This window comes from Sminthopsis crassicaudata, chromosome 2 (genome assembly GCF_048593235.1).
Source record: "Sminthopsis crassicaudata isolate SCR6 chromosome 2, ASM4859323v1, whole genome shotgun sequence".
NCBI classification, from domain to species: domain Eukaryota; kingdom Metazoa; phylum Chordata; class Mammalia; order Dasyuromorphia; family Dasyuridae; genus Sminthopsis; species Sminthopsis crassicaudata.
Genome location: NC_133618.1, coordinates 254089860 through 254114613, shown reverse-complemented (window position 1 = coordinate 254114613; position 24754 = coordinate 254089860). Strand labels below are relative to the sequence as shown.

The 24754-nt window shown below is 40.4% G+C and overlaps 1 protein-coding gene across 15 annotated transcripts in view; it reads left to right on the top strand.

Moving 5' to 3' along the window:
- KCNQ2 (potassium voltage-gated channel subfamily Q member 2) overlaps positions 1–24754 on the top strand; it is a 171193-nt gene that overhangs the window by 106295 nt on the left and 40144 nt on the right. For 5 of the 15 annotated variants that reach the window (XM_074288842.1, XM_074288841.1, XM_074288838.1 and 2 more), the window contains exons 6-11: positions 2077–2187; positions 3257–3352; positions 7228–7322; positions 9583–9612; positions 14122–14190; positions 15772–15801. In XM_074288842.1, the coding sequence (XP_074144943.1) occupies positions 2077–2187; positions 3257–3352; positions 7228–7322; positions 9583–9612; positions 14122–14190; positions 15772–15801 (431 nt within the window). Of the gene's footprint in view, positions 1–2076; positions 2188–3256; positions 3353–7227; positions 7323–7652; positions 7732–9582; positions 9613–14121; positions 14191–15771; positions 15802–22057; positions 22112–24754 lie in introns of those variants that run through there. The other 10 variants (XM_074288848.1, XM_074288847.1, XM_074288843.1 and 7 more) reach the window with 4 other exon arrangements.

Below are 24754 nucleotides of genomic sequence, written 5' to 3'. Positions count from 1 at the left end.
TGTTATTATCCCTGTTCTATAGATAAATAAATTGAGGCTGAGAAGTAAAATGACTCAGGATAATACAATTGATATCTAAAGCAGAATCTGAACTTGTTTTCCTGACTCAGTTCAGTGCTCAGTCCACTCTGCCACTTAGCTGCCTGTTAGCCTGTGTGTGTATATATACACACACCCACACATATACACACATTCACATGCATAACACACATACACACATGCTTGCACACGCATAGAGATTGATTTGATGATCATTTAGTGACATAGCTTTAGCTGCAAATTCTTCAGATAAAAAGAAGCAAAACCTTATTTGAAAGTTGCAGTTGTTGATGCTGCCTTCCTGTTCTCTCAGGTGTGAAATGAGATGGATTCATTTATAATTCATTTGCCTGATGGGCCAGATCAAGAAGATGGATGGTGTTTTTTAGAAAACATTTGAATGTGATTGTTACAGAGGCTGGAAGAGAGCACCAGTGATGCTCATTGTATGACTGGGAGCTCTGCAGCCTCTCTGCAGAAACTACTATCTTTCCTATTTCATTGTATGCCACAATCTTTGGGAAAGGGGTGTGTGTGTGTGTGTGTGTGTGTGTGTGTGTGTGTGTGTGTGTGTGTGTGTGTGTAATTCAAGTTCTATCTAATGATGATAAAAAAAAGTCTAAGGTGTCTAATATGAGCTCCTTTTTGTAGTCTGGAAGGTTGGTATGCTTTCAATGAGATTCTGTTTAGGTGCTTGGTTTTTTTTTTTAATGTGAAACCACAGAAATTTGTGCTATTGTGAAATTATTTTTTCACTATTTTATTTTTAAAAATTTGAAGTTAATAAATACTAAATGAAACTAGCACTGCAATGTAGTAAATTATATAAAAAAATTCAAATCTCTAGTGTTTAAAGTTCACTTTTCTTCTTAAGCATCTATATAATAAATTCAACATATAATTTCCAAAGCTGTCCCACTTTTCTGTGAGTCTTTCTAGTAGTATCTTCTTTTTTGGGAAAGGGGAAAAGTATAATAAGCCTTTATATAGTACCTATTATATTTTAGGCACTATGTTAAGTGCTTCCCAAAATACAATCTCATTTGATTCTCAAAGCAACTTTGTGAGGGAGATATTATTATTCTCATTTTATAATTGAGGAAACTGAGACAAGCAGAAGTTATTTGCCAAGAGCACACAGTAATTGCCTGAGGCTACATTTGAACTTCTATCTTCTCTAGTCCAGACCCAGTGCGCTCCCTCTCTCTCTCTCTCTCTTCTCTCTCTCTCTCTCTCTCTCTCTCTCTCTCTCTCTCTCTCTCTCTCTCTCTCTCTCTCTCTCTCTCTCTCTCTCTCTTCCTCTCTCTCTCTCTCTTCCCCTCTCTCTCTCTCTCTTCCTCTCTCTCTCTCTCTCTTCCTCTCTCTCTCTCTCTCTGTCTCTCTCTCTTTCTTTCTCTCTCTCTCTCTTTCTCTTTCTCTCTCTCTCTCTCTCTCTCTCTCTCTCTCTCTCTTTCTCTCATTTTTTATTTTTTATTTTTGGTGAGACAGTTGGGGTTAAATGATTTGTTCAGAGTCACACAGCTAGGAAGTGTTAAGTGACTGAGGCTGGATTTGAACTCCTGAATCCAGGGCTGATGCTCTATCCTCTGTGCCATCTAGTTGCCTCATATTTATTTTGTGGGGAAAAAAAAACCAACTTAGAGCACCACTTTATCTCACTTTGGGATAGGAAAGACTATTGTCTCCCTTTACTTAAAAAAAAAAAAAGAAAAAGAAAATTCTCCATGTATAGTCAAGTAAAACCAATTCCCACATTATCAATGTATAAGAATGAAAGTCTCATTCTACATGAGTCCACTATCACTCTGTCAAAAGAGGTAGCATATTTTATTGTGAGTCCTTTGAAATCCTGACTCATTATGTTTGCTTTACATCATTGTTTTTATAGTCTTACATTGTTATGGCTCTTCTCACTTCACTCTGTGTCAGTTTATACAAGTCACATCTGTTGAGAAGTTTCCTGTTCTTACTTTAATGGTATTTTTAGCAAACAACCCTGAAACAGCCAGTTTGACTACTTGGTGCTTCTTGTTCTAGATTACTTTGACTACCATCGGATATGGTGATAAGTATCCCCAGACCTGGAATGGACGGCTGTTGGCTGCTACTTTCACCCTCATTGGAGTCTCCTTCTTTGCTCTCCCTGCCGTAAGTCATTTGCCTTTTTAAGAGGTGCATGCACAATGAACTCCTCCCATAGGGTGAGTCTCCATAAGAGATCAATGGCATATCCACTCCCATCATTGCTTTATGCCTGTGTGTTGATGGCACAAGAGATATAAGAACTGGTTTCCAGACCTTAGATAACAGAACCAGGAAGCTGTAGTATTTGGTAGGGTGAATGAAGCTTGGGTGATTATGATTTCTGCTTCCACCAGCCACATTTTCCACCATCCTGATGAGATTCAGAAGCACCTTTTAGATCTGCTCCTAAACAATCATCTGTACTGTGACCAGTTTTATAAATTACTTTGACTCAAATAGGGGAGAGGAGGTAGATGCATCAAAGTTAGACTCTCCATTTAGGAGAAGCTACCATTCTCCTCTGCTGCCTGACATAAAGTAATAAAGAGTCCCTTTGATACTTAAAGGCTATTCTAGCAGAGATCAAGTCCTGAAAGGTCCTACCAAGTGAGAAATACTTTGAGTATAGACTTAATTATAAATTATGGCTCATTAATGGTAGCATGTGTTATGGATAGAGTTTCAACTTTATGCTTTTATCCTCCATCAGTTGAATCATATTGATTTTTGAGTGGGAATATAAAGAGCTAAAAAGTTACCTGAACTTTTCCAGGACCCAAATTATCAGAATTTTAAAGGAATTTTCATTGACAATATTAATTTTGAGCTTTCCTTTGATCTAATAATTTCTCATTATGTTATAAGTTCTCTTTTCTTCTAGTCTCTTGCTGTTCCTTTTATACTGATGAGAAAAGCTTTAATATTTTGGAGACGGTCAAATGAATTGCCATGCAATTTCTAAATAGTTTGGCCTCTTTTTCACATTATGTACTAAGAAGCATTTTTGCATTCATATGAATGGAATATTATATTAAGAAGTTCTGCTGAAGGAGACAAAGGTAGAAAGTTGAGGTATTTTGGGTAGGATGCATGTGAGCTACAAGAAGGGAAAAAGGTAGATGAGAAATCCAGAACTGGAATTTTGAGAGAACTCTCCTAACTTACCCCATGATGAAAAATCTCTGAATTTCAGGGAATTTTAGGTTCAGGGTTTGCTCTGAAGGTTCAAGAACAGCATCGCCAGAAGCACTTTGAGAAGAGACGAAATCCTGCAGCGGGTCTGATCCAGGTAAGACAAGGGACATTCTGAGATCTGATTTGCAGACCAGATCCCTATGAAACCTTAGAAGTGAAGTCTTGGTATGAATGAAAGGAACAAAGAGATATGAGCTCTTTAAATTGTCAGAGGCCTTAGAATGGATAGGAAGCATATCAGATAGGCGATGTTGCACCTGGAGTGCTAGATTTGGAGTTAGTAATACTTTAGTTTGAATCCTGCCTCAGACAACTAGTTACATGATCTTGGACAAATCACTTTGTTTTCTCAGTTTTTCTTTCTTCTTCTAGAAAATCAGGTCTATAGAACTTATCTTAGAAGATTGTTGTGAGGATTAAATAACATATGGAAAGGACTTTGCAAGTCACATAAATGCTAGACCTGTAATTTCCTCAATGTAAGAGAACTTCTGGTGAGCAAACTCCTACTCCATAGACTGACACCTTCTTGGTAATTTTATTGTCTTTGAGAGTTGCCTGAGGTACAGAAGTATTGAATGAAAGTGACTTACCTAGGATGACACAGCCAGTCTGTTTTAGAGATGGGGCATACATCTATTTCTTCTTGATTCCAGGACTGGTTTGCTATCTACTTCCAAACACTATTTCTCTACTCTAGTATTATTAATATTTCACTTGATCTTCACAGCAATTTCATAAGGAAAGATGCTATCATCCTCATTTTATAGTTGAATAAGCTGGAGTAAATGGAGAGCGATTAAGTGATTTGCTACTTAGCTAGGAAGTATCTAATGTGGGATTTGAACACAAGTTTTCTTGTCTCCACGTTCAGTCCTCTATCCACTGTAAAATACCATTTCCCTTTTTTTAGATCAGCTCTCTTAAAAGAGAGACATGGAATTCTTGGATTAGAATTTTGCTCTGAACTCCCTTGGGAGAATATACTTTCTTTACTAATAGAGCTGGGAATAAGGTGCCTTACCTAACAAAGAAAATCTGTTCAAATGCTGTGATACTTTGAAGTGAAATTAATATTCCCAAATTTAAAAAGAATTCATTGAATATATTGCTTATATCTGGGTTTGAACTTGGTTCCTAGAGAGAGAAAATGGAAACGTCATAGTGCACAATAGCCTTTAGCTCCTAAAAACTTTTCAAGTTGTGTGCTTCCTCCTAAGCCCACCCTCATAATTTCTGACTCTCACTTTTCCTCTTTAAGCATGGTCCTACTACAAATGATTGTTTAAGGCCTCCTCTCAGCAACCTACAAACTGGTGTATTCTCATATTACTCTAATGCCCAGAGGCTAGCAAAATTTGAAACTGTCTGAGAAGAGGCTAAAAATTCATAAAACACTTGATTAAATCATGAATTACTTTTTGATAGAGATGAGTAGGTGAAGGAAGGGACCATTATGAAAAGTTCAGATAAAGGTAGGATATGCTGTCTTAGTTCTGATCTCTCTTCCACATGGAGATTTAGAATTGTTTTGACATAATTCAAGGTGGGAATAGATTGGACTGAGGGTCTGGAGATGGGAGACCGATGGTATTTTGGGGGAGTGTGTGGAATGTGCTAGACAGCGTAGGGGAATCAGAACTGCCTTAAAATAAATGTATAAAAATCATCTCCTGTATCCCAGCAGATGCCTTAAGTTGATCTGTGAAAATTCAAGCAGATTTAATCACTGCACAGTGCAAGCAAAATCATTAAGTGGGTTTTTTTTCACTTGACTTGGTTTTGTACAAATGAGATGAAATTTATGTAGCAATTTTGCTGAGATCAGGGATATTGGTAATGTAGACAGATGTCTACCCAAAAGAATCCCAAAAACTAGAAATGGAAAAGTTGGCACATCATGGTTACAACCTTTATCCAGAATGTTTTCGTCTTGTTCCTATAGCAGTAGCTGTCATAGATGGAACAAAAAGAGTAGGAGAGGTTAAGTTGACCTTCATTTCCCCAAACAAAGTTTCTCAATTGAGTGAATTACATTGAATTGAATTCATTGAGCCTGTCTATTGAGTCCTGCTTTAGGCATTGGGGTGGTAGGTCTAGAAATGAAGGTAAGACATGCTCTTTGCCCTTGGGAAACTCAGTCTGGAGAAATAGAACTTCTCCACACAAAATGGAGGATGATATAAAACATAGTATAATCAGGGACCAAAATGGTACATAATTTCAGTGCTAAGGGTGGTCAGAGATGGAATGAATCATTGTGTCTGGGAAGGCTCCTTGGAAGAGGTAGGATGTGAGGTGATCCCTAAATGATGGGTGGGATTTAGATAGAAGAGAATTGAGATGAAAGAGAGTGAGAATTCTAGGTATGTATAGGGTGAGAGGCTGGGCCCAATGGATTGATCAAGAAGTTGCTCTTCAGCCCTTTAACATCTTAGAAAGGGACAGGAACACAATCCTTTCCAATTTTATCAGATCTTGCATCTCCCATCTCCCTCATCCCAATGTACTCTTTGATACAGTAACATTGGCCTTGTTGTTATTCCTCATATAAGACAAGACATTCCATCATAAGACTAGGTGTTTTCAGTGTCTGTCTCCCAGGCACCGAATGCTCTCCTTCCTCTTCTTTGTTGTCTAATTTTCCTATATTTTTTCAAATCCCTGTTCAAATCCATCTTCTACAGGAAGACTTTCCCAATCCCCATTCACTTGATACCTCCAGTTTATCCGGTACACACACACACACACACACACACACACACACACACACACACAGACACTGCATCTTTTATTAGACTTTGAGCTTTTGATAAAAGGGACAATCTGTTGCCTTTCTTTGTATCTCCATCACTTAAAGGCACAGTTCTTGGAATATAGTAGGTGCTTAATAGTAGGTGTTTTTAATTAACTAAGTGGCTGAATGGAGTTGAAGATTTTATTAGTATACATGTAGTCAATAGAGAATAGTCAGTGTGATTCTTTTACCACATGCAAGGATCTTGCCCTGACCAACAATGGACTTAAAGTAGTAATAACGATGGTGTTTATAAAGCCTTTAGAAAACATTTTCTCCTTTTATCTCCACAAGATTCTTGGGAAGGAGATTCTGCAAATTATCATACTATTTATAGCATTTTATATTTATTTATTTATTTATGTTATTACACATATTATATATATTATATATGTTATTATCATATATATATATGTATATAATATATTTATAATTATAAAGATTATACTAACTTTATATCCATTTTAGAGTTGAGAAGCTAGGGACCTTTATTATCGTTATCCAGCTAATCAGTCAGTTGGTCAACAAACATTTATTAATCATTTACTATGTGCCAAGCATTGTGTTAAGCACTGGGAATAAAAAGAAAGATAACTCTAGTTGAGGAGTTCAAATTTTGATGGGCAGACAACATGCAAAAGACTATAAATACAAATATGTAGAAGGTATAAATACGAAGTAATCTTAGAGGAAAAAGCACAGGGAAGAAGGTGAGGAAACAAGGAAAAACCTCTTGTAGAAGGTAGATTTTGTGATGCATCTTGGAGGAAGTCATAAGGTAGAGGTGAGGGGAAAGAGCATTCCATGCATGAGAAAAGTCAGTGAAAGGATATTGACTGGACAGTGTTGTATTTGAGAAAGAAAGCTAATGTTGCTAATCTGTAGAAGAGGGGAACATACAAAGAGGGGCTAGAAATGATATCTGGACCTCCCTCTCTTCTGATCTGAGATCCAATGCTCCATGACTCCATGAGGAGAACTAGGTCTTAACCCTAGTTCTGCCATTAACTAGCTGTGTGCCATTGGGCAAATCCAATCACTTTTCTCATACTCTGCTTGTCTGTGAAATGAAGGGATTGGACTAGAGTAGATTAGTTTTCATATTCTCTGATTTACAATCTATCTGTGACCAAAGGCGTTTGGATCATGACTGTCCTTTTTCTGTGTTCCAGTCTGCTTGGAGATTCTACGCCACCAACCTCTCTCGGACAGACCTCCATTCAACCTGGCAATATTATGAGCGCACTGTCACCGTTCCCATGTACAGGTACTACCATTAAATCCTGTCCTTGTTTGCCCTTCTGCCATAGGGAGCATAAGTCTTATGAGGCATTTTACCCCCAGGTGATTTGGGGCTCTAGTCCTTAGACAGCCTCCTTGTGGTGTTGCATTGTTTTTCAATTCGTCCTTAACTCTGTTATTTTGTTTTTGTTTTTGTTTTTGTATTTTAATTTTTGTTTAAAAGTGCATATGTTAAGATTCTTTGTGTAAGTTCCATGGTATTAATTTTGTTCTTTGCTTATTATATTGTCGCAGTTGTTTTCACCTTTATTTCTCTGCCCCCGTTTTCTTTTGTTGTTGTTTTCTTCACTGTTAGTTGCATTGTGTTGTGAGCTGCTTCGGCAGCATGAGAAGAAAGATCCCCCCTCTCCCCAGAGAGCTGCCCTGGAATGGAGGTAATGTTCCTCAGCCTAGTCCATGTTGGTGCTGATTGTATTCTCTGCCACATATGTGAACTGCCCACTCTGGATCTTTTTGTCTCTTGACCTTTTTTACCCCTCTCCTATTAAAGAGGTCTCTCTTTGCCCCACTTGGGATTATGGTGGGAGGGCCTCTGTGGAGATAGACTACCTTTAGAAACAAGTTTCTTCCTTTTCTTACAACTCCCTCTTTTGGAGAGGGGAAGACTGCTAGGGTATCTGGGGAGAGCTCCCTTGACTATTACAGCAGGAATCGATAGATCATCTGGTATCTTGGGTTTGAACCCATATATGCTTGGGGTCTGAAATTTATTCAGAAGGGATTTTATACTAGGATGGGTCCCCAGGTCAGTGTTTTTGAAAGGGAAATACATAGACACCAGACAGAAATATAGACAATATAGACACACCCTCCAGAAGAGAATTATTCAGAGCAGAAAGAAAAAAAATGTAGAAGAAATGTAACAATGCTTCTAAATTTTGAATTGTTGGACCTAACAATACTAGCTGGCTACTAACAAAAAAATTAGCAGAAACTATATTTCTCTTATCTATTCTAGCCCCATTTTGTAAATTGAATAGACAGCAACATTAGTCACAGAATGGGTTCTTTTTTTTGGGGGGGGAAATGATGATATTCTTTGAGGAATACAGACAATAATTCTTTTTATCCACCATTTACCCTCCTGTTTCTAGGCTGGCTTGGAGCAGTGCTCCATTTTTATTGGCTCAGGGTTGGTTATAGGTAAATAATTATAATTTCTCTGCACAGAAACCCCCAAACAAATTGGTGAGTAAATGATTTAAAATAATCCAATGTGTTCCTTGGATTAGTAAGAATTTCTCAAACATCTTGCTGTCTCCTTGGGGCTTATTTCTATGGCTTTTCACTGCTAGTTGAGCTTGAAAAGAGGGTGTATACAAATATTTGTGGTGAATCCTGTGACTTTAGAGATAAGCAGTAAGATCCTTGAATCTTTCTACAAGTTTCTACAAAGTATAAGAGAGAATTTTGAATTATTAGATTTAACAATATCAGTAGGCCACCTAGTTAATGCCCTGGAAAGAAATAAAAGAAAGAGGAGAAGGAATTGTTAAAAGCAAATTCCACACCTCTTTTTATTATTATTATTATTATTATTATTATTATTATTATTATTATTATTTTTAATGGGGGTTAGGAGCCCAGTGGCTAATAACCTCTGGAGTAGCTCTTCTTACATTGGGTAACAGGAACTCATCACATACTAAGAACCTGGGACCCTTGGGCTGCAGTTTACTTCCTCCAGTTATGTAGGTGCCTATATTTACCCCTTGGACTAATTTTTTTTGTTCTGTTCTTTCCCCCCTCCCATTTTCCCCAACTTCTTATTCGATTTTCTCTCTTCCCCTCTTTCACCCCTCCTCTCCTCTCTCTCTTTCTCTCTCTCTCTCTCTTTCTTTCTCTCTCTGTGTGTCTTACTCTTTTCCCCTCTCTATTTCTCTTCATTTCCTTCCTTCCTCCCTCGCTCCTTCCCTTTCCTTCCTTTCTTCCTTTTTTCCTCCCTCCTTCCCTCCCTTCCTTTCTTTCCTTCCTTTTTCTTCCTTCCTTCCTTCCTTCCTTCCTTCCTTCCTTCCTTCCTTCCTTCCTTCCTTCCTTCCTTCCTTCCTTCCTTCCTTCCTTCCTTCCTTCCTTCCTTCCTTCCTTCCTTCCTTCCTTCCTTCCTTCCTTCCTTCCTTTCTTTCTTTCTTTCTTTCTTTCTTTCTTTCTTTCTTTCTTTCTTTCTTTCTTTCTTTCTTTCTTTCTTTCTTTCTCTGTCTCTTTTGGTGTGAAAACACTTGAAAAAGCTCGCAAACACAAACTTACGGGGCCTCCAGGTATGAAGTGCATGTGAATCTGAAAGCTGTGTGTGGTGTTATTTCTTGTTCTTCGTTTGGGACTATATAACACGTTGAGGCTTTTGGAAAAAAATCCAAAACAAACCACTGAAAAAAGGAGAGAAGGCCAATCCCCCACTAACAGCCTGCAGAACTAATTCCATGCAGCTTCATAAACCCCTCCTTGTGGTTTGACGCAAGTGTTGGGAGAATTCATGGTGGAATGAAGAAAAATGGGGCTAATTGTGGTTTTCTCAGCCTCCATGGTAACAGACACAGATTACACACACCTTAGATTGGATGTTCAAAGAACTTCCTTTTCCATATCTTCACATTTCTTTCTGCTACTTTCTGAATCATACCTTATTCTTCTTCGATTTATATTCCTGTTTCCTAACTTTTTTCTGCTGCTACTTGTCCTTTTCCTCCTTGACCTACCTTCCCCCATTGCTCTCTTTATTCTCCCTTCTTCTAATGTCTTTTCCAATCCTTTCTTCCTATTCCTCATTTTGTTAGCTGCTGCCTCTTCTCCTGATTATAGACTGCTCCATGGATCAGAGGCCAATTCCTCAGGTCTCCTACCCTGAATTTTGAAAAAAGTTGTAGGGGTCACCTTTCCTTCAAAGTTGAACTGCCATGGCAGAAACTGGAGACATAACACTGAGGAATTTCCTCATCTTTGCCTCCCCTAAAAATGCTATCAATACTGGACTTCTAGATAGCCTGCTGGTGTGGGAGGTGGGAACGAGGTTTATACCTGGCCATATCTGTGGGCCTGGTCATCCATGGTCTGATTTACACAGTTTTCTGCATGCCTCGCTGATTTGGTGGTAGACATTTGGAAAGCTCCTGGAAAACCAGGCCTCATAGTGCCAGGCCTGAAAAGTTATAATAAATATAGTGACTAAAATAGTAAATATCTCATTATATTGTAGGGCCATATTCTAAGGGGAGCAGAAGCCAAAGAATTACTCATTTCAAAAAATGGGTGCTTGTTCTTGCCATAGCAATATGGGGTCTGAGGTCTCAAAGCCTTTATATAGAAATGGAAAAGCTAGGGAAGAAAGGTTAACATTTCTTCTCCCCACAGGATGGGACTGGTGACATTTTAGCCTCCCAGAGTGGATAGTTCTCTCAAGCAGGAAGAAGGTTTTAGATTACCTCCTCACCAAAGGCCTGACCTGATTCAGTGGCTTTAGTGATCAGGAAAACCATGTTCACCACCTGGGCTGAATAATGATGTGAGATGGAAAATTCTATTGGAGAGAACGGCAATTATCTCATACTGGTCCAGTTCCCTTTAGCAAAATTAAAAGTAAAATACAATGTGAATCAGACTTTTCATGATGGGGACCCAGATGGAGTTCCCCAGCCCTGGATCTGGGTAGCCTATCTTTCTTCTGCTGACCAAAGCCAAGACAGCCCTGATGACTGTGAGATTTCAGTCTTGGGTGATAGTCTCCTATAAAGCTCCAGAGCTGGTGGGGTATGTTTTTGCTAGCTGCCCTTTTAAATGCCCCAAATGTGCATTGTGGGTACCTCAGGAGACCTAATTGGCCTTGTCAAATGGAGCCAGCTGCCCCACTGCTCATCGGACCCTTACTAATGTGTGACTAGGAGTCATTCTCTTTCCTTTGGGGATGATACTCTCCCCTCTCCATCCCTGCCCTGCTTACCCTCCCCAGCTCCCTGAATTTCTCATTGCTCTTTCATCCACCATAAGACATGATCCATGTAGGGACCATTCAGGATTCTCCTGACAAATGATGATGTATGTGTGTGTGTATGTGTGTGTGTGTGTGTGTGTGTGTGTGTGTGTGTGTGTGTGTGTGTGTGGTTTGCATGTGTGTTGCACATGCTACTGCCTCTCCCCTTCCTTGGTCCTTTTGTTTTGTGATGGTGTTGTATCTGTGTCACAGGCATGACTTCCCACTGACCTTGGCCCTGAGGTGCTTATGTATTGTGTTTTCTAACCCAGTGTGTGCGTGTGTGTGTTGTGAACATGGGAGCGTGTGTGCGGTGAGACAGTGGGGGGACTGGTTTGTCTCTTGCTCTTTTTGTCACCTTGGTGAGTGCTTACAGTTGGTGCTGGGGACCTGGGGAGGAGTGGGATTGGGGGAGTTTGGAGAGCAGGCTGTGGACCTGGGCCTGGATGCTGAAGAGACAGGGAAGGAAGAAGCAGATTCTATCCTGGAGCTCACCCCTCTTCTGTGGCAGCCAGGGGGCTATGCCCTCAGCATGAGCTGGACTTCTAACTGCTGTGGCCAAGCCTTTCTGCTTAGCGGCCTTCCTCTAGCTGGAACTCATCTCCTGCTGCAAGGAAGGGGGAAGAGAGAGAGAAAGCCCAGTTAGCAGGTGGGGGGCCTGGGCAAGGGGGCATCAGAGGCGTGGGAGTCCCCAGTCCGAGAAGAGACCAAGCTTGAAACAGAATCAAGCTAAGTTTTCACCGTTGCTCCCATGATGCCCCAAATGTGCATTGTGGGTTCTTTGGGAGACTAATTGGCTTTGTCAAATGGAGCCAGCTGCCCCACTGCCCATTGGACCCTTACCAATCTGTGACCAGTAGTCATCTCCTTCTTTTGGGGATGACACCCTCAGCTCTTCATCCCTTCTTTCTGTATTTCCTCTGGCTTCAAGGGAGGGTGTCTGGCAATCCAGCATAGGATCCAGACTTTTCAGGAAGGGCAAGAATCTGGAGCATGGAGTGCCACAGTGGAAAAAAATCCAGGTTTTTGGAGTCAAAGGGCATGGGTTCAATTTGCTTGCCACTCCAGCTCCCTGAGTCAATTAAATGAGAGCAGTGGGACAGGATGATGCCTGAGGTATCTTTAAGTCCTTATCACCCTAAGCTTCTAGGCATTAGGATAGATTAGGCTTTTCCTTTTGAGATTAGGAAGTGAAACTTTTGGCAACTCCCTAGTCTACAATTGTCAGCTATCATGTAATGCATTAGGTAGAATGCTTGGACTAGCAATCTGATTTCATATTCTGATTCAGATATTTATTACTTGTGTGGCCCTCTCTAAACCTCATGATTTTATTTTTGACAAATATTTGCAAAGAGAAGTTTCAACATTCATCATTGCAAAACCTTGTGGTTCAAATTTTTCTCCCTCTCTTCCTCCTCCCTCCTCCCCAAGACAGTAAACAATCTGATACAAGTTAAACATATACACTTTTTTTAAACATATTTTCATATTTTTCATAAACCTCAGTTTCTTGCTCTGTAAAATGGGAATAACAATAGCACCTACTTTACAAGGTTGTTGTAAGAATTAAATATGTTAATATATTTAAAGCAAATCTTCATGAAGTCCTCTGTGAATGTTAGTTATTGTTATCAATGCAAAATAAAATATAGAGGAGCCATTCGTGAAAAGAGGTCCCTGTAGAAGAAGCAGCTTTGCCAAACAAATTCCCAGTAATTCCAATTCAAATTGCCCAATTTGGGCAAGCTAGAACTGTTGTTGTCATTTCTGTCCTAAAATTGAAAACAAGAAGTACAGAAACAAAAGGATATTTAATTTGCTGCTGCTGCTTCTAGGTATTTTCTACCTTCTACATTTTCAATGTAGAATTTCAAATGGAAGATTTTGAAAGAAAGATTTTTTATGAGACACCTCTGGTTCTCCTTTCTTTGCCTTTGGGATCTTTCATCTCTTTAGACCCAGCTTTTCTAAGACAGGAATGTCTTCTATGATACACTAGACTAATAGAAGTATCTGAGTTTAGATAAGCACCAAGTGACCATCACTTTTAAAAAAAATCATCCTTGACTCTTGTTTTTCCTTAGACTTTTTAATCAATTAATCAACCTCATTTACAATGTCAATAGCATTTGGGGCCCTACTTTATGCTATTCTGCAGCTACTACTACTTTAATTCAGCTTCTTTCCACTTTATGCCTAGACTACTCCAAAAGCTTACTATGTTTGTTTCCCTACTTTCAATCTTTCCCCTGTCTTATCTATTCTAAACATATATAGTCTGACTATTCTTTTCCAAAAACTGATTTTTTTATGTCACATCCCTCCTCAAAAACCTTCAGGAGTTTCCTCTGATAAGTCAAAGCTGATTAGTAGAAAAAACCCTGAAGTGAAAATCAGGAGATGTGGTTTCCAGTCTTATTTCTACTTCTAACTAGCCATGTGACTGTATATAATTGACAATTTATTTGGGTCTCAATTTGTTCATCTGTAAAATGATTGTGTTGGACCATATCTAAGGTTTCTTCCAAAGTTTTGAACTTTTTGTTATTCCTCTGAAAACAGATTGGTGGGGAGCACAGAAGGGTATTACTCCCCAGTAGGTTAGAACCAGGACCATTAAAAGGAAGTTTCTCTCTCTCTTCTGCTAATATCAAGACCATTTTACGGTGGCTCTTGAGCATTTATGTCAAATTCCCCATTTTTAAAGCTGATACTAATAGAAGTAGATGAAAGGCTCTTTTGAGAGATACTGGGTGGTCTGATTGAAAACCTAACTTTTCTCTCCCTTTTTGTACTCCAGACTGATTCCACCTCTCAATCAACTGGAACTTCTTCGAAACCTCAAGAGCAAATCTGGACTCACTTTCAGGTCAGCAGCCAAGTGGCCAAAGCTATGGGGAAAAACTCTGATAAGATCTTTTTTTTTTTTTTTTTTGGTTCCTGCATCTGTCTCTTTCCCACTGCCCTTCTTGTCTGTGCTTTCTCTAGGTCTTCATATATCTGGATTTATCCACATCTATTCCTTTATTTGTAATTTTTTCTTCTAATTCTATCACAACATAAACCCCTTCTTCATTTAGTCTTCTTTGAGTATCTTAAAAGTAGGACAGCTCATTAGCTGTACAAGAGTTGGCAGGAGGTAGGTTAGATAGTTTCTGAGTCTTCTTATCCTAGGATTCTATAATTTCCTTGCTCATAGCATCTGCTTGGAAAATTCTTTCTTTGATAAACCGGTTTTGAGGAAGTCAGACAAGCAGGGAGAATGTTAGAATATGACACTCTGCCTTAGGATGGAGTGACAGATTTTTCATGCACCTGCTTGATGGACTTTTGATTTCCAGTATTCTTCTTACCAAGCCACCAATGACATCAATGTAGGCAATTTCATCAAGACATTTAGATTAGGTTGCTTAGTTCTGCCCATTGTTCCAGCTAACTTGAGGAATCAGGACATTAGCTGTGGGTACAAGAAGGCAGCACCTATTAGCCCCTCTTCCACTCTGAGGCTATCTATAGGCAGAAGAGTAGCTTTGGGGATTCATTTTTGTGTGGCCTCCCCTGTGTGTCTGTATTACCTTGTGTTGTGTATTCTTGGGGGAGATTTTTGTATGTTAAGCTATTAGGCATGCTGCTTGAGGTCTTAGGCAGAAAGAGTCCTCAAATCTGAGCAATGATGATTCTGTGTGACAAGGTCAGTGGCAGCTGTGCCTTTGACACCAGCTTCTGTCCCTGACAACCCTTCCCCTTTCTCTCAGGTGTGCCTGGGTCTGAGTTCCAGGGAGCCTGTGTGGGACCCCAGCATAAGATGATCAACTCATCTAGACTTTGTCTGGGGGTCTGTGGTTTGGGGTGGGGGTTACTGTGAAGGAAAATGAAGGTGACCTGGATTAGTCCAAGAAGCAGGAGTACTATACCCCCATCTCCAGGTTTGTATCATAGCACTTCATAGTCTTGGCTGAGGCATGAGCTAGTTTGGGATGTTGGGTAGGATAAATGGAGAAATTTGGCAATGAATGGTTGATTTCTGAGTTGAATAGCCCTATAATAGTTATTCCTAACATCTCCCTCCTGAGCACATTTGAATTGAGTAGTATTGGCAGAGAAGAAACCAAAATCAGTATCTTTCTTTTAAGCTTAATTTTACCCTATTAGAAAATGTGGGAATAAGATCAAGTAGGACTCCTATCTCTTGGATCTGGATAAAAATAGGGTTGGCTTTTTGGGTAAAGCATCTTTTTAATCTCTTGTTGGAAAGGCGAAGAAAAAGAATTAATTACAGTTGGCTCCCTCAGAGTGTAATACCAGGGGGGTGGGCTTAGTCAGTATAGAATTGCCTTCTTCAGGAGGGCTACCCAGTTGTTGTAGATTATGCCATTTATTATCTATGGGGAGAATTTTATGCTCTTTGTACTGAACACATCCACTAACTCACTGTTGCTTCTGTTTAAAGGAAAGAACCTCAGCCTGAGCCATCACCAAGGTCTGTATATCTCCTGCCTTCCCATGCTCTATTTGGTATATTGCTCCGTTTGTGTGTGTATTTATATATCTACCTTTAGCCCTCTTTTCCGTCTGTGGTGTATTCAGCCAAAGGGAGCTGAGCACCATGGGCAGAACAAGTTCTGTGTGTGCGCTTCTCACTGTGTGGTCTGTGGGTGTCTGTGTGACTGTGCCCATGTTTTTGTCTGTCTGTATCACATGCACAATGGTGATGTTGGTCCTTAAATCACTTTTCCTTTGTTTTGACTGTTTTCTCCTCAATGTAATCTGGAATTATTTTGTGGCTCTGTGGATGGGGGCTTCTGGGGATAGTTGATGGCAGATTGCACATTGTTTTTGAGGGTCACATCTCTCACCCCTTTGTGGTGAAGAAGTTTCTGGTCTAGCCTGATACTATATACATGACCCTGAGGCAGACCTTTCCTTTAAGACCTCACCCATTCCTACTATATCAAACTAAGGGTCCCTTAGTCCCTTGACTAAGTTCTCGACAGTGTCCCTGTCCCTTCTCCTGGCCAGTGGGTAGGTAGGTGTGGGACCAAGGTAATTTGTAGCTTCTGATCCAGGGGCTGAAAGAATTGTGCCTGGGGGAGAAATCTTTGCTCAGCCTATTTGGCAAAGGATCTTATAGAGACTTATGGGTATCTTCGTAAGTGGACTGAGAAAAACTGCCTGTTGCTGTTTAAGGCATGATAACACAATCTCATTATGACTTTAGTCTGTCTTAATCAGGGAGTGACTCATTAGAGGTCCCAGGAACTTTCTTCCTGTGTGATTTACCAACCCTGCCTCCCTATTCCATACCAGAATCCAACCACAGACTCAAAAAGTCTGTAGAAATTCTGATCCAAATATTTCCTCAATTAGGAAGCTCCCCATTTCTTCTTAAGAACATAGATCATTTTTTGAGGAACTCTTTAGCTATTGTTTTTCTCTCCTGGTTCCTGATCTGGGAGAGCTGATGAAAGGCAATAAATAGGACAAGAGGAAAGGAAGATACTATTGTACTTTCTAAGGTCCAATTTTCTTCATTTGCACAATGAAGGAGCCAGACTGGATGATATCTATGGATCCTTCTAGCTCCATGGAATTTGGGTTGTGCGAAGTTGTATGAGCATGGGAGGGTGTGAGACTTGGTGCCCAAGTAGGAAAACTTTAGCAAAAAGACTCATGTCTCTGAGAGGAGAAAAAACAACAACAAAATTTCTTTTGTGCCCTTCATCATGAAAAATAAGTACAACTGTAGGGCTGTGCTCTCTCCTAATTGAATCTTTTTTCCCTTAAATTCCATTAGAAGAGCTTATGTGTGCAGCCATAGCCTCCAAAATGCTCAATCCACAAGCTGCTAAATAATACCACTCACCAAGATCATGTTTTCATAGTTGAGTTGTGGTTTAACAGCAGAGCCAGCTCATCAGACACTCCTGCCTCAATCTGCTTCTGTAAGAATGTGAAACTTGGCTGTACAAATGTGAGGTCTGATGTTGGCTTTAGGGGCTTAAGAGGAAAGAATTAGGTCCAATTCTTCATACCCCCTTTCCCCCCTTGCCCAGTCATACTTCCCTACACAACTGATGGTATATTGGAGAAATGTGTTTTTGACTTTCCCATAAGGAAACAATAGCTATATGCCTGAATTGGAAGACTAGCAAGCCTTGTGCTCCAGCCCCTGTTGGAAGACTCACCACTGATATCCAGATCCATCATGGCCACTGCTGAAATTTTCCTTGTGGTCATTGTGCTGTGCTTTTCCTCTTCTGCAGACCCATGGCTGCCTGAGAAAGCGGAATAACACTGCTGTCCTCTTAGTGATCAAATTTAGCTGAAAATTAATACAAACCATGCCTTGGGTGGTATCTCTATGTGCTTTCTAGGTTCCTTTTGTGTGGAGTAGATTTTTCCTTTCATCCAATTCAACTCTGTTCAACACTCTCTCCTCTCCTCTAGTCTTTCCCACCTGACCCCATGGTCTTGTGTTGTGAGAATGATCATGAGGTGTCCAGATGGCCGTCTCTGGGCTATTCAGGATTGTGTTGCTTGTTACAGTGACTTGCTATTTTCTACTCCAAGTAGTTTCTAGACAGTCTCTTTGTTTCCCTCTCCCCATTCCCAATTTGGAATATATCACCTTCCCTCTCCCCAAATGCTTCTAATCATTGTCATTGCCCTTTTCTGGGTCTCTCTGACTTCTGCTCTGTCCTCTTTGAGATGAGATGGCTCTCACTGAAGGCAGGATTAAAGGTGAGGACACTGGCTCCTATAATAACATTCTGTAATGTGCTCTGTATGATTCTTTCCTTTCCCTCTTCCCCTCCTTCTTTTTCCTCATTCCTAGCACAGCCCAGCCTCTTTCCTATGTATTTTCCATGAGATGCATCCTCCCTCACCTCCAGTACTTTATAAACTTACAACTCTGATGCTGGTATGTTTTAGGAATATACCCAAACCTTCCCCAATAGATTTCCAAGCCTGATCTGCTTAGGAGTTCCAAAGTTTTTTGAGAAAGAAGTTTTTTTGAGAGAAAGAGAGAGCTATTGTCCAAGGTCAGGATAATGGTAGTGGAGAGATTAGTTTCCCCAGATGAAAGCAAAGAGGTAAGTAGCACATCTGCTTTTTAGGATGCTAGTGCCCTGAAACCAATGGTGACTTGATTTTGCCATGTTTGACTGGTGCTTCATCCAGTGGAAGACTTATCTTCTGCTTTTCTGAACTATGTGGGAAATTTCCATTAATTAGCTACCTGATGGAAATGAGTTCCTGGATTTCTTAAATAATAAAAACCAGCCCTAATGCCTGAGATTCTAATGTCACGAGTGCTGGTTATTCATAAAGAGGCAGGTTTGTTACTAATTGATCATGAATATCTTGTACTCTTCATATTGTGATGCTATGGAAACCCTCCTTCATGGTTGCATTCTTACTTCCTTAAAATTGGTGACATCCTGTATATTCCTCTTCAAGAAGCCTACTCAACCCCCAGAACAACCCTCAGTTCCTAGCAGGTGCTCAAATAGATGTCATTGTTATCCCAGGAAGAGAGGTGAAATGTCCGTAATCCTTTAGATTGGTTATCATCATTAATTCTCCTTGCTTCCTTTCACAGTCTGTTGAAGACTTGGTATTCCTAGCTCCGTGGGGAGCTTGTATTTTTTAGAGTTACAAATTAGCTGCTTGTTCCTTTGGACAGAGAGACTTGTTTGGAAAATTTCTAGTAGCTTTCTCTGCCCACTCTGGCCCTTATCAAATAGCCTGACTTGGATGAGCCCTTGAATTCTAGCCATTTATGCAGAAGAAATCCCCAACTATCCCAGATTGTGTTACAAAGTAAGTTGACTGACGCTTGAAAAGGTAGGATATGTTACATATAAGAAACTCTGACTTTCAACAATAAAATTATACTTCCTGGACACAGATAGATGCCCTTTTGAACCACATGATGCTGAGTTTATTCACTTGTGATTTTAGCCACTTGAGATCATAACCCCAGGGCTGTGCTGTGAAATTTATGATGACTTTCCCTTTCTTGTGACCTGAGTTAGGTTGGCAAACATTGAAACAGATTAAACAAGACTAGTTTTGTGATATCTATATTTATAACACTAGACAGATACATAATCCTTTTAGTGGCTTGGTCCCAAATCTATTTTAGAGGTCTACTTTCCCTCATGTCACGTTACTATGGCCTGAGGTCTTGGAGGGCCTGTCTGGCTTGATGCCTTCATTAAGAATCGGTGGAATGCTCTGATTTTGTCCTTCATTTTATTTCATCCCATCTCATTTCCTGCTGACTCATGTCTTTGTGCCTGGGAGTGGGGAGGCAGGGAGACTCTACCTGTGCCCATCTACCTGGGGACTTCACCTCTTCCTCTTTTCTATGTGTATTTCCCACCCTTCCCCAGCTCTCTGGCAGCACTTCCCTGAGGAAGTGGAGTCTAGGTGTTTGAGTCATGTTTCTGTACTGTCTGGTCTCGGCGGAGAGTCTGTGTAGGCCTGACTGTGCCAGCCACCCTCTTGCAGACCTCAAGCTCCCAGCTGGAGGGGGGCAGGCTATCTGTTGCCCTGGGGCTGTGCAGAGAGCTCCCTTTGGATGACCTGAGCAGGTGGCGGATCAGAATGGGGAGACGGGAAGTGAAGAAGGACCGCCTGCCAGCCCAGGTGCCACTCTTTTGCACTGTTCTCCATGAAGCAGACTTGGCCCCCAGAGTCGTGAATGATAAACATGATTCACCAAGCTGACCTTCTTTCTAACTTGTTTTTGTTATTCTCTAAAAACACCTTCAGAAAAAAAATCTTCAGAGCTCTTGAGGCTAGTTCTTGGGTAAAATATTTGACTGTTGAACAACAGAACAGGACAAAGCAAATAATAAGCAAGATTTGACTATTATTAGTCACAGTCTACCTGCTGGTTGCCTTATTGACTTAGCACCCATTCAAAAGAACTTTTGCCCACTTGGAGCCCACATAGATACTGGGTTGGCACTGGAGAAATTCTCCCTGCATGGAGTTAATTTCCTGTTCTCCAGCAAAGTAAGCTATTGAGACCATGTGATAGATGGAAGGAGCAGATTTGGTGGAATTTTAAGATTTCTTTGTTAAAGGGATCACATTAATTATTAAACTTATAGTTTAGGTGGATTCCAGGCTTTTAAATATATCCAAATTAAAGTTTAAATGCTACAAGAAAGGAATTTTTTAAAAAGTAATCTATCTGTTAGTTTAAGTGGATTCCAGGCTATTAAATATATCCAAATTAAAGTTCAAATGCTGCAAGAAGGGATTAAAAAAAAGTAATCTGTCTGTTAGTTTAAGTGGATTCCAGGATTTTTAATATATCTAAATTTAAGTTAGATGCTACAAGAAGGGAATTTTTTTTTAAAAAAGTAATCTATCTGTTAAAAAAAATTAGACAAAAGAAGTGTGGATTTGGGTAAAATCTTACTTTGATGATCTCAGCTTTTGGTGCTGAGATAGGGGGAATCCGAAAATGCTGCTAGTAGTTCCTCCAATAGAGAGGAACATGTGGCAAAGACAGATAGTTCTCTGCCAACAAAGGAGCATGGTTTGCTGTTCAGAAATTTTCTTTAATTTCAAAGAGTGCTTATTAGATCCCAGTGTACTAGTCAATTATGCATGTACCAGGGCCTGTTCAGGGGAAGTAGATAAACATTTTGGGTTTTTCCGAGGGAAGGAAGAAAGGTGGATTGTATTGTAATGTGGGTTAAATTCCTTGAAGCAACAAGTTATGTCTGCAAAGTCGTCTATAACCCAGGTGACATGTACGTGGCCTTCCAAGCTCAAACTGGAATCAGGTTTGGTTTCTCTGCATAAAAGCTATTATTAGTTTGTGAGAAATCACCCAATGACACCTCAGCCATTGCCTCCTGAATAATATCGAATTTCACTTGAGTTTCAGCTTCATCTAATTGTCTTGTCATACTTCTAAAAAGTGGTAGCTACTCCACAACAGGGGAGGCCTGGCTTGGGGAATGTCAGATGGTGTGAGAGGCCAAGGTGGAATTACTGTCTGACCCCTTTGGCTGGATCTACGAAGCTTTGTTGATGTGTTAACCAGTCAATAAAGCTGAATTGCACTGTTTTCCCTTCCTCCCCAAAACATTTGAGCTTCAAATGAAGGAACCTCTGAGTTTTCCCTTCCTTAGCTCTGTGGCTTTGCAGGATTTGTGGCATTATCAACAATTTTTGACAAGGCCCAATCCCAAGTATTATTTTTTGTCAGCATGAAAATAGCAAAAAATAATACATAAATTTTAAAAAAATGTTTACTTGAACTCTGACTTTAGAGAAAAAACAAAATGTATATATGTATATAAACTTTTGGGAAAAAGAGAGTTTTTTCCAAGTAGGCAGAAGAATTGATTTGAAGTCTCTCTTACTACATTTACTGACTCCAGTTGCTTCCTCAAATCAGTAAATGGTGAGATGCTGGGACTTTCTCAGTGATGCTGGACTGGAGGCTGAGCAGTGCCCTTTATGCAGTCTCTGAATTGATTTGTTTGTTTTCTTTACCTTCCTTTCTTCTTTCCTTTCTTCTTTTTTTTCTTTTAAACAAATTGAACCCTGCACCCAGGGAGCTGCTCAGTACAGACTCCTGCTATGAGCCTGGCCCTTAAACGGATGGCGTTTAATTCTCTTTTGATGCATCTACAAACCAGAATGAAAGTGTCCTGTTTGGCGTTGCCTTCCCGAACTAATTTGTGCTCTCCCCTCATTTCCAGTAAAAGCAAACCGTGCAAAGAGTCTCTGTGTGGATGCTGCTCTGGAAACTCTAGGTACCACGGGAAATGCGTCGCACGGACTAACCCACTGCTGCACGGCCCATTCTCTCTGCCCTGCTCCCCCTTGTTCTAAATACTGCCCTGCTTAATAGAGGTACTAGATGTAGGGGGAGGGAAGACCTTGGAGAGCATTCTCAAGCCATCCATCAGCTTCCATTGAGATAATGGTCCATATCCACCCTCCTGGGCATCTGACTCTTGTATCTGAATCAATTTTCAAGCAATGTCTTAAAGAAAACTTCAGCATTGCAGAATGGAAAATTTTTATTCATTTTGGTGGTGGCAAAGATGAGGAAAGATGAGATGCTTTTCCTGCTTTCCAGAGCTGAAAAAAACCAAACCAACTTACAATTAAAAGGAAAAGATATGTTCTGGTTTCTCTGAAAGCTCAAAAGTAAACCTTCCCGGGTGAGTTGATCCTACACTGTTTATTTTTGGTGTTTTCTAGAACCTCTACTATGCAGTTAGACTAATGTGTAAGCAGCCTCCATCGACCAAAAGGATGCCTCTTCTCTGTGTGTGTTGGGGGGAGCTTCTGAGAAGCTCCCATAGGGAGGTCCCAACCCACACAGAGAAGGAGTGTTGGATACTCATCCCTCCACCCTCCCTATCCTGGCCCCCAGGCCAGATTCAGGGTCTCCTATGCAGACTGGACAAGATGGTGGGGAAAAAAAAATCAAATAACTCCCCTAGTTCCTTATGAACTTGTGCTTCTTGACAACCTGTTTAAGGAGCATAAGACTTTTCCGTGTCTTCTATCATGTCTTTTTCTATTGTCTTGGTGTGTGACTATGTCTATCATTCTCCTGCTTGCCCTGAACTTTCTTTTGGCTCCTTCCTTCTCCAACCTCTTCCTCCCCCAAAAGTGGAGCACGGAAAAATGTAGGCAGCCGACTCTGTCCCTTGGGATTTGATGACTGGTCCTCTCATCGCCTGCATGCTGTCAGTGCTGATGCCCAAAGGGACCTGTGCTGAGTGTGTGTGTGTGGGGAAATGCAGTGAGACCAGGGACTCAGGGGGGCAGCATGCTTGTGAGATGGCATCCTGCATGTGGTATGGAATCCATCTGACATCCTCAGTTCCACCAGCCTTTGTCCAGGGACCGTGAACTCCTAGTGAGATTGGGAGCATACATCCCACATCCCATTCCTTTCTTTCTACTGCCTGCTCAGATGAGGAGGCAAGAGTGATGGGATTATAGCTGCCTCCAAGGTATCACTGAGCATCATGTCTGCTAGGGAGGCAGAGGCTGCACTTGGAACTTGTAAGGGGCTTTGCAAAGAGACAAAGCCTTCTTGTGTTGGGATAAAGGCCACTGGGACATAGGGATATATGACTCTTGGGGGATTTAAGTGTAAAAAGTGAGGTCAATAATTCAGGAACAGCACAAATTGAGAACTAATATCCCTTCTTCTCTAGAGCTAAATGCTAGATCCTCTTTCTTTGAAATTCCATCATAATAGCTAGTATTTATATAGCACTTTAAGGTTTGCAAAGTACTTTAAATGTATTATCTCATTTGAGACTCACAACAACCATGTGAGATATGTGCTAATATTATTTCCATTTTACAGATGAGGAACCTGAGGCTGAGAGGTAAAGTGATTTGTTCAGGGTCACACTAAATGTCTGAGGCAGTATTTAAACTCAGGCTTTCCTTACACTAAATCCAGCATTCTGTCCAGTATTCCCACTTACTTTTTGTTCCCTGAACCTTCCTTGAGCCTGTGTCTGACCTTTTCTCCATTTTTCTCTTCCTTGGACATTCTTGTTCAGGACCCATCTCCCTTTTCTTGACTATGGGAATGTATCGTGTATTCTTGTTGGTGCTTTCTTGGCCTGATTGTAGGGGTTCTGATTTCCCAAGCAAAATCAGAAACCATGGATGCTTTGCTTTTAGCTAGAATCATCAAGATTCATTTCTTGCACAATTTCCACTATCTCACATTTTGATGTTGGCCTTTGTTTTTGACATTTCTAACTAGTTGAAAGATATATTTAGCAGTCTTTGAAGTCTATTTTCTCTTTTTTCAAGAAACAAATATTTGAGAAACTCCAAAGTTGTGATTAGCAGGACAAAGCCACTGGAGTGGTATAGAATTTAAAAGACAGGCTGAATTTCTGCCCTCAAAGAGCTTTAGTCAAAGATAATCCAGATATGTTTGACAGAAAGAGGTAAGCAGAGATATCTAATGAAGGAATAATGGTAATGATTCAGTAATCATTAGGATTAAGTTAGTAGTAGGATATTTGCTAACTGGATGAAGAGAGGGAATCATGGTAGGGATCTTCCATGAGATAAATGGAACACTGGGGAGAATGGAATCTATTTATTTTTTGATTTCCCTAAAGAAATTCCCATTGGAAAAGATGACTTCAGATTAACCGTGACTTCAGTCTGACTCCTACAGCCTCTGATGAACTACAATAAGATGTCCTGAAGGATTCTCTGATTCCAGCTCTCAAATACCCACTTTAGGCTGTCAGTCCCAGCTTTGGAGAGGTGAGAATAGAGTAGCAACCTGAAGGAAAATAAGAGTATAGATTATATAGAGATTTTATCATTTGAAATATGTACATTTGAAATATTTGGAGCTTAGGAACCCCGTAGGCACTGGTTTCTAGTAAATACCAACT